At 57.9% G+C, this 9,560-nt stretch overlaps 1 protein-coding gene across 3 annotated transcripts; it reads left to right on the top strand.

Annotated features, from left to right (window-relative positions):
- The first annotated feature begins 3,424 nt into the window (after positions 1-3,424).
- On the top strand, positions 3,425-9,272 carry LOC131586632 (glutamine synthetase). 3 transcript variants are annotated; one of them, XM_058853680.1, is made up of 7 exons: positions 3,425-3,506; positions 3,612-3,787; positions 4,334-4,495; positions 6,013-6,159; positions 6,953-7,080; positions 8,060-8,259; positions 8,537-9,272. In XM_058853680.1, the coding sequence occupies exons 2-7, from the start codon at positions 3,622-3,624 to the stop codon at positions 8,856-8,858; spliced, it is 1,125 nt and encodes a 374-aa protein (XP_058709663.1). In that variant the 5' UTR covers positions 3,425-3,506; positions 3,612-3,621; the 3' UTR covers positions 8,859-9,272. The 3 variants fall into 3 exon arrangements, with proteins under 3 accessions (XP_058709663.1, XP_058709662.1, XP_058709661.1); XM_058853679.1 differs by having other exon boundaries at positions 3,444-3,466; XM_058853678.1 differs by lacking the exon at positions 3,425-3,506 and having other exon boundaries at positions 3,583-3,787.
- The last annotated feature ends 288 nt before the right edge of the window (positions 9,273-9,560 follow it).

Below are 9,560 nucleotides of genomic sequence, written 5' to 3'. Positions count from 1 at the left end.
AAAAAAAATATCTTTGGTGCATTTTGGCAAGGCTGACAAATGCTCGAAGGCTGATAAAGCCTCGAAGTCAGAAAGATAAAAACTGGGAGTATTTAGGGCTTGTCTGGGTCTCCAGACTGATCCATCAGCCCCAAAAATAAAAATAAAAGGGGAGTAGCCCTGCTGCATCCTGCATCCCTGGGGTGACATCCCAGCCGGGCTGGGCTGCAGCAGCAAAGCAGCATCAGCTTCTCTCCATGTGGAGAAACCTCTCTGCTGCAGCTCAGAGGGCTTCACAAAGTCCTCTGGAGATTTAATCTGTGACATTTTACTTCTCCAAGGACATCCCTGCGCCCTTTCCTGCCCTCGGCTCCGCCGCCCGCCCGACCTTGGGCCGGTCACTGATTCCCTGAGTCGGGAAGTTAATATTTACTGTACCTGGCGTGGAGGGGAGCAGGCAGGAGGCTGCTGATTGCACAGAGCGTGGGCTTGCTTGGGGGGAATGTTATTCCAGAGCCTTGAGGATGCAGGTGTGGATTGTGCCGGCTGTCATTGCTGTGACAGGGCTGGTGCCAGAGGAATGGCTGGAATTAGGCTGTGGTGAGATCCCAGGAAAAACTGCCTGAGCAGGTGCCCAAACTCACAGGGCAGAAACACTTTTTCCTGTTGATTAAAATCCTTTTTGGTATGAAATAATTCTGTGTATTTGGTGAGCTGCCTCGGGGGTGGTGTTTGGGCAGGGATGGTCCCAAGGCCACGGCTGGGACCTGGTGTGGTGGTGGCCTTGGCAGTGCTGGGGTAACAGCTGGACTTTTCCACCCTTAGGAATTCTGTGATTCCACACCTGTGTCCCTGCTGTCCCCAAACATCACAAACCCACCGTGTTTGCCCTCCTGGGACAGGTTCTGAGCAGATGAGGGGTTGCTGGTGCTTGTTCTGTCTCCCCCTTTGCGTGTTTTGGTGCCCAGCTGTTCACAGAGGAGCTCTGCTTCCCAGTCCAGCTTACTGCCTTAACTCAGCCTGGAATTTCTTTCATTTCTCCCTGGGTTTGAGCCCACTCAAGCTCTGAGGTGTTTGTGCACAGGTGGGCACAGCCAGAGCTTTCACTGGGAATAGAATGAGCCTCTTCCCTGAGCCAGGGAAGGTGCAGGGTGAACTCTCCCATCACATCACTGCTGGTCCTGCTGTCTCTGAAGGATGCAGCTCCCCTCTCCTCGGGTGGGGATTGCGATCCTTCCCAAGGGATGCAGATCCATCTCTGTGCCTCCTGCTCAGCATCGGCCGCTGTTTCTCCAGCCCTGAGGATGGAGAACTGGGATGGAAATTGGGATGGAGAAGGGAGCAGGGAGCCGAGGATCCGGCGGAGCCGCTGCCGGCTCGGTGTCGCAACGCCTCCGGGAAAGGGCCGCACACCCAGGGGTGCATTTCCTCCTGCCCTGGGACGATTTCCAAACAAGAATGAGGAAATGCTGAGCTTTGCAGCCACATTGGCGGATGTGTCCCTGAAACACCCCGCAGAGGGAGGCGGCCGCTTTGGAGCTGCACCCCGGCTTCAGCCGCAGGAGACCCTGAATGTCACCGGGGCAGCTCCAAGGACACGGGGGAGACCCGAGTGGCTCTGTCAGTGACCTTGGGCACATTCCCGTGTGCCAACCTCCCTCCCAGGCGCTGTGCTGGGAGCAGCACCCAGGGGTGTGGGGTGGGTGACGTCCGGCCCGCCCGCAGCCCGCTGCCACTGATGTCACCGCCGGTCACCAAAATTGCTAATTAAGTTTTGCTTCTCCCGCTGCCAATCTCATTTCCTGGTTCTTGTGCAATCCCAAGTGCTTTCAGGTTTCTTCCCTGTTCTTTATCTGCCTGCGGGACCAAAACACCTTCAGAGGAAAAACAGAGCTGAAGTCTCGGCTCAGGGAGGAGATGTCCTGCGGGGCGCACTCAGCCGTGAAAGGTTTTTTTTTTTAGCTGCCCCTGGTGTTTTGCAGAAAAAACATTCCTGGGGGTGAGTCAGGCAGCCACAAACATGAGTCTGCCTTAAGAAGCGGGGAAATTAGCAAAAACACAACTGCTTCAGAGCCCAGTCATGCCTTAAAGCCTTTTCTCCTTTTGTAACATCGGAAAACTACTTGAAAGCCGGGGCTGGAGAGTCGAGGCGCGCTCACCCCGCCGGGTTTGCTGCAGGGGAGGTTCTTTGGAATCTTGTCCTCCTCCCAGAAAAACAATCCGGGAGTATTTGAGATAACCCCCGGAGCGCTGGCTGTGCTCCTTTGGGGTCTGTCTGCCCCGACACGTGGGAGCCTCTCAGGATCTATGGAAAACTGGGAATGCAGCGAGGCGTTTAATTCACCTAATTGGATCTGCGTTCGGCTCAATAGCTGGGAATTGCTGCTATATTGAAATAATCGACTCAAATTCACACCTGTTGGCTGAGGATCTTTAGCTGCCTGTAAATCACAGCAGAGCACGGACTGAGCGTGGAGAGTCTGGGGGTTTAAAGAGATTCTACTACGCTCCGGTGCTTAAAAAACTCTGGTTTCTAGACGGGGAGGGCTGACGTGGGAGATTTCGGTGTTTTTCCTGCAGCCCTCAGCCTTTCCTCCCTCCGAAGGAAAACCTTGGGGGCAAACCCAGCCCTGCAGCCGCGGAGGGGCTGAAGCCGGGTGGGGAGGGGTCATTCCTGGGGTGTCCAGAGCAGGATGGGGGGAGAGAGGTACTGCTAGGGCTGCCGGGCATCTGTCTGTCCCTGTCCCTGGGAATCTGTCTGTCCCTGTCCCTGGGAATCTGTCTGTCCCAGTCCCCGGGAATCTGTCCCTGGGAATCTCTCTGTCCCTGGGAATCTCTCTGTCCCTGTCCCTGGGAATCTCTCTGCCCCTGTCCCCGGGAATCTGTCTGTCCCTGTCCCCGGGAATCTGTCCCTGGGAATCTCTCTGCCCCTGTCCCTGGGAATCTGTCTGTCCCTGGGAATCTCTCTGTCCCTGTCCCTGGGAATCTCTCTGCCCCTGTCCCCGGGAATCTCGATGCCGCTGATGTCCCCAGGACCACCCAAGTCCATTCCATCACACAGGGCACGGTCCCAGCCTGGCTTTTGGGGTGCTGGGGGGAGCCTCCCCAGCTGGGAGATAAACACCCGCACGCGTGTACGAGGGAACCCTCCACAAACAAGGGGCCAAAGGGGGTCACACACACACACACAGAGGAGACCGGAGGCGGTAAATAGAATTTTCAGCGAGTAACACCCGGCTATTTTTAATAAAAAGCTATTCAGCCAACAGCTCTCTAGTTTTCCAACAAAGCGTCGCTTTAGCCGCGCCATAGCCGGCGTTTTTAATAAGTAATATTTTAATAAGAAAAGAAAACAATGCTGAACGTCCTTCCTCAGTGGGTGTCCCGGAGGTGGCGGCCGGGGCCCGGGGCGGAGCCGCCTCCGCGCCTCCCCCGCCCGCGGCCGCTTTAAAGCGCGGGCGGAGCGGGCGCGGGCAGCGCTGCGCCGGTGAGCGCGGGGGCCGCGGGTTCGAGTCCCGCCCGGGGAGGTGCGGAGGGGGGAGCTGGGGTGGCTTGGCTGGGAGGTTGGTTTGTAGGGTATCGTGGGGAGGTGAGGCCGCGGGGATGTGGCACTCACCTGTGCGCCCCCGCAGGGCCGTCGCGATGTCGGTGTCGCACAGCTCCAGGCTGAACAAGCTGGTGCGGGAGCAGTACATGAGGCTGCCCCAGGATGGGAGGGTTCAGGTCACCTACGTGTGGATCGACGGCAGCGGCGAGGGCGTGCGCTGCAAGAGCAGGACCCTCGAGAAGGAGCCCAAGAGCATCGAAGGTAACGCGGCTGCTTGGCTCTCCGGGTGATGGGTGGTGCGGTGCGCAGGGCCCTGAGCATCGCCTCGGAAAAGTTCTGGGGTGCTTCGAGATAGGACGGGCTCTCCCGGGTTGCGTGGCACCAGCGGTACCTGTTGCAGCTCTCTGGTGGGGTTGCAGGGTAAATATCCAGCCTGCGTCCCTGCGGTTCGCTTAATCCGCTAATCTCTGCTATTAGCGCTGGGTGGGAAGGGGAGGATGAGTTCCTCGCCCCTTTCCACCAGGCAAACTGGCATGGAGACGTGTCGGCATCTGGATGGGGTTTGGCAGAGGGAGGTGGGGTGGCTGGGACCGATCCTTCCCGTGCCTGATGGTGCTGGGGGGGATGAACACACTGATGCTCAGGGAGCACCGATGGGCTCGAGGGACGTGCGAGAAAGCCTTTGTGGCTGACATCCCGCGGAACTCAGCGCCCCTCGGGTGCTCCATCCCGGATCTGAGCCACCAGCATTTGGCACAATCCCTACACGGACATTTTTCCCACCTCCGCCCCTCTCCTGCCTCGCAGATGTTCCCGAATGGAATTTCGATGGCTCCAGCACGGCACAGGCAGAGGGCTCCAACAGTGACATGTTCCTGGTGCCGGTCTGCATGTTCAGGGACCCTTTTTGCCTGGACCCCAACAAGCTGGTGCTCTGCGAAGTGCTGAAGTACAACAGGAAACCCGCAGGTGAGCACCCCCAGCTCCCGAGGGTCACCCCCTCGTTTTTTAGGGTGTCACCTCCCCCGGGGGCCGCTTGTTCCGCACCGCTGGTCCTGGGGCGCAGCCGAGCGCTTGGCCCGAGGCTCCGGAATCCCAGCGCTGGTGGCGGTGGCTGTTTGCAGGAACCTGTTTTAGCGGCACGGGGAGAGGAGAAGAGCAGCGAGATGTGGAACTCACTCACGGCACTCGCCAAAGGCGTCTCCCGACTCCCCAGCCCGAGCTCGCCCAGCCCCGGGGGAGCAGGAGCTGGAAGTGCGGGGGTTTTGGAGTGCCGGGGTTGTGGTTGCTGGGAGGCTGCAGAAAAGGAAGGAGAAGATGCTGAGGCGGCGTGTGCTTGCTCAGAGTGACCTTTTGCAAAGAGCTCCAGAACTCGGTCTTATCACCGAGTCTGCAGTCCGTCTTGTCCTTCTGATAAAGCCCCAGACACAGGAAAAGGAGCCTGTTTGCAGGGACGAGCTGAGGGGCTCCCGGAGGGGTTGTTTGCCGGCAAATAACCGGATATTTGCCACTCGAGCAGGGCTGTGCCCCGCTGGCTGTGAGGGGGAGGAAGGAGGTATCTGTCTCAGGGGAAAGACGGGGCTGATTCCTCCTCCAGCAGCGTCCAGACACGGGAGGGGGAAGTGTCTGGGTTGAGATTCCTGCCCGGCAGCTCCTCCGATGTAAAGAGAGATCCTGGGCTCCTGGGGCAGAGAGAGCTCAGCCCAGAGCCCTGCTGGTCAGGGGGGTGCAGCCTCCAGCCCTTCCCGTTTCCATGGACCCCAAGGGCTGTGTGGGCTCCGTGCTCCCCTCTGCTGCTGCTTCCCCCCAGCCCCACGCTCCACTGTAGCTGCTCTGAGGTTATAATTCATGTTAAGTTAGAATGTGCAGCCTGGAGCCTGCCTGTCCGTGTCCCAGCAGTTTTTCAGCCTTTTTTTTTGCTGATGTCTTGGTCCAAGCTCTCATTCCCCTTGCCTGGCACGTTGTCCCATGTCTGGACAGTTCTGTGCTATCTGTGTTTTCCTGGCAAATCTCCAGTTGCCTTGAGCACCTCAAAAGGCCAAGGCAGGGCCAGCCAGTCTGGATGCTCACCAAACCATGGAGCTGCAGAAAGATAAGGAAAATTGAGATGCAGCTGGTAGAAAGAAGATGGGGGTGAAGGAGTGATGGAAGCCCCTGTTCCCAGGTCTGCTGATCTGTAGGATGGGACTGGGGTAAGGCTCCTGGTCTCTCTGTGAGTAAGAGGAGGAGGATGTTCATGGACCATCAGCTGTGGTTTGGGGAACAGTGTGATTAAACCCTCTTGACGTGTGGCCTGATGCTCTGGTGATGGAGTAACTGTGAGGAGGAATTTGGTGAGCAGGAAGGGGGATTCACTCATGATTTCCTGAAGGTTTCTGTGGGAAGCACTTGGTGGTGGTGGAGCCTTGGTCTCGGGGTGGGATGGAGCAGATTGTGGTGGGTGCTGGCTCACAGCACGGCTCCAACCCGGACCTCTCTGCTCCCAGAGACCAACCTGAGACACACATGCAAGAAAGTCATGGACCTGGTTCGGGACAGCCACCCCTGGTTTGGGATGGAGCAGGAGTACACACTGCTGGGCATCAACGGGCACCCCTACGGCTGGCCCGACAACGGCTTCCCCGGCCCGCAGGGTAAGAGCTCCAGAACCTCCCCTCCATTCCCACCCTGCTGCTTGTGGCAGCTGCCCATGGGCAGCCCCGGTGCAGCTTTGCCCGCAGGGATGAGCCCAGGTAGGGGCTGTTTGCCCAGAGCGCCTCAGCCGCTCCCGGACCCTGCTTGCACAAACAGCTCAGCAGCACGACTTGTTTGGCAAGGGCTGGAGAACTGGGCTGGAAAAACCTCCTCGCCTTGGCTGCTGGGGAAAGGGCTTGGCATGGCGCTTTGTGCCCTCCTGCAGCAGCGAGCCAGCTCCTCAGCCTGCGAGAGAGACAGAGCTTTCCCAACCTGAGTTTTGTGTGCACCGGCTGCTTGCAACATCTCCCTTCCCCCGGGCGGGGAGATGATCTCTGCCTGACCTGCTTGAATGAGGAAGATATCAAGCCCCATCCAAAGCGATTTGGATTTTCCAGCCGTGAACAATGCCAGCTGTTGTCAGAACAATCTCAGACCCTTGATGTGCTCAGAGGGTGAGGGAGGTGCCCCGGGCCAGACCAAACTCTCCTTATCTCGAGGCCACCTCCCAACAGATGTGTTACAAGTATTATTTAACTGCCCAGATAAGGCTGAGGTTGCAGAGATGAACTGCTCACACTGCTAGTCCTGGAGCTGGGGTCGGTGGCTTGATGTCCTGTGGAGAAAAAGATAATTTTAATTCCCATAAATCCTCTGCCCATGGCAGCAGGTACCTGGGAGTGTGGAATTACCCTACAATGCTGTTGTTGCTACCCAAAGCAACCTTGGGTGCTGACTCCTTGTTTTTTCCAGGCCCCTATTACTGCGGGGTTGGAGCAGACAAGGTTTATGGGCGTGATATCGTGGAGTCCCACTACAAGGCTTGTCTCTATGCGGGGGTGAAGATCTGTGGCACCAATGCCGAGGTGATGCCGTCCCAGGTACGTGTGGATGACCTCACACAGCCCATTCCCCGTGATGGATACGAGTTATCCTGAGGCTGGAATAACCCAGCTCCTCTGGAACACTGAATCCAGTGACCCCTCACATCGATTTTGCTCAGGTGGGAGCAGTTGCACTGCTATAATGGAAACCTGATTTTCTCCTGCCTTGCTCCGAGCTCCTGGCACAGCTCAGCCTGAGCTCTGAGCTGGGAGCTCCCTCACTGGAGCAGGGATGTGAGGGACAGGCTGCAGGAACACCGTGTGCAGAGTGATGGGCTCTGAGCCCTGCTCTGGAACTGGGAGCCGGGAGGCTCGGCTGGGACACGGCCTTGGGGAGCACTTGGGAGGATTTGGGTTTATCTGGGAGTGAGCAGCAGGGAGCCCCTGATTGCATTAGGGTGGCCAGACTGACCGACTGCGGGTGCTGATTCTCCTGCTGCTGATGTGGCGCTGATAAGCGGGGGCTTATCAGCAGTGGAGCCGAGACAGGACTTTTACCGACCCTGCTGTTTGCCCCAAATTCTTAAGGATCCTTCTTGGCTGCCTTCCGCATCCTGGGCTCAGCCTCTTCCATGCCAGCAGACGTCACCCTGTGCTTAGTCACCGTGGGTGGTGCAAGCCTGGCTCCAGCCGGGCAGGGAGCAGCCCTGGGAAGGACTAACAGGCTCCTCATTAATCCTCTGCCCTGTTTGCAGTGTCCTGCTCACAGCAGCCCCAGCCTCAGTCAGATGTGGTGCTTATTTACCTCTGTTTTGATTGAAAACTCCTCTGATTTGTTTTACATAGTGATGAGCAGTTTATCCCTCTTTATCTTTGCATGCCAAAGTTGTCCTGTTGCTTGACTCGATGCTCCCCATCCTTGCTGCCGATTCCCAAGGGAATTCAGGCACAACCTGGGCTGGGAGTGGGGGGATGTGGTGGCTGGGGAGGCTCCCACCTGCCCATCCTTACCTGTGCATCTGCTCGCCCCTTCCAGTGGGAATTCCAGGTGGGCCCGTGTGAAGGCATTGAGATGGGGGATCACCTCTGGATGGCTCGGTTCATCCTCCACCGCGTCTGCGAGGACTTCGGGGTCGTGGCCACTCTGGACCCCAAACCAATGACGGGCAACTGGAACGGTGCTGGGTGTCACACCAACTACAGCACCGAGGAGATGCGGAGAGAGGGGGGTCTCAAGTGAGTCCTGGGAGGGTCTCAAGGGCAGCCTCAGGGCTCAAGTGAGTCCTCAGGGGCTCTCTGGGATGTACCTGGGAGGTTGGGGATGCCCTGGGCCGTATCAAAGTGTCTCCCTGCCTGTGTGGCTGCAGCAGGCAGGGTTGGGGCTGTCCCAGCTCAATATTTTAACAGCAGCTGATCATATCAGGGTGTCCCCATGGCTGTCCTTGTCCCTGCAAGGGAGGAGGGGGTGCCACCCCCAAAATGGACCTGCTGAACCCCCTCTCCTCTCCCACAGGCACATCGAAGCTGCCATTGAGAAGCTGAGCAAGCGGCACCATTACCACATCTGCGTGTACGACCCGCGGGGCGGCAGGGACAACTCCCGGCGCCTCACCGGCCACCACGAGACCTCCAACATCTTCGAGTTCTCGGCCGGCGTGGCCAACCGAGGCGCCAGCATCCGCATCCCGCGCCAGGTGGGCCAGGACGGCTACGGCTACTTCGAGGACCGGCGGCCGGCGGCCAACTGCGACCCCTACGCGGTCACCGAGGCCATCATGAGGACAACCGTGCTCAACGAGACCGGGGTGGAGACCAAGGACTACGCTGACCACTGAGGCCACGGCGTGGGTGGAGGTTCTCGTGCCTACAGCAGCTTCTCACGTGGGATTTGTGCCTGTGCGGTGTCTTCGGCTGCAAGCTCAGACTCTTTAGGAACCTCGCTTCTGGTCTTGTGAAAAGTCGCCTTAGAAATCTGTATTTTATAGCAAAGAGGGAGGGGCCCAACCTATTTTCTCGACCATTTGGTTTTTTTTCTGGTTCCTGGTTTTAGGTCGTGAGGTTTTTTTTAAAAACTTGGATTTTTTTTCCCCCCTGATGGACTTTACACTGTGATGTACAGAGATCCCAGCGTGGATGCTGCAGCTGCTGCTGTTTGCACCTCTGGAGGGTGGGTGCTTTTTATTTCCATCTCTCTGTTGCAAGGAAATGATAATAAATAATTTTCCTGGCTGCGTGGCAGCTGGGTTAGGCTGGGGCGAGTACATTTTTCTGTAGCTCCTAGAGATCTGTGGAGGTTTTAATTTGGGTGGTGCTGGTGGGTTGCAGGAGCTGAAGGAGAGAAGATGCTGGAGGATCCTTGAGGCAGCTGCCTGGAGCTGCCTTGCCTCATTTTCTGGACCAAAGGCCATCTCCTTCCATCGTGATCCCAAAGGCAAACAGAGCAGTGCGGGCTGAGCAAACAGCGGCAGGGGCAGCAGCTGGTGGGAGTTTACACAGGGTGTGAGCTGCTGAGTCAGCACAGCCAGCCCGGCCCCGGG

The sequence above is a fragment of the Poecile atricapillus genome, chromosome 20, assembly GCF_030490865.1.
Source record: "Poecile atricapillus isolate bPoeAtr1 chromosome 20, bPoeAtr1.hap1, whole genome shotgun sequence".
NCBI classification, from domain to species: domain Eukaryota; kingdom Metazoa; phylum Chordata; class Aves; order Passeriformes; family Paridae; genus Poecile; species Poecile atricapillus.
This window is presented reverse-complemented; position numbering and strand designations above follow the sequence as displayed.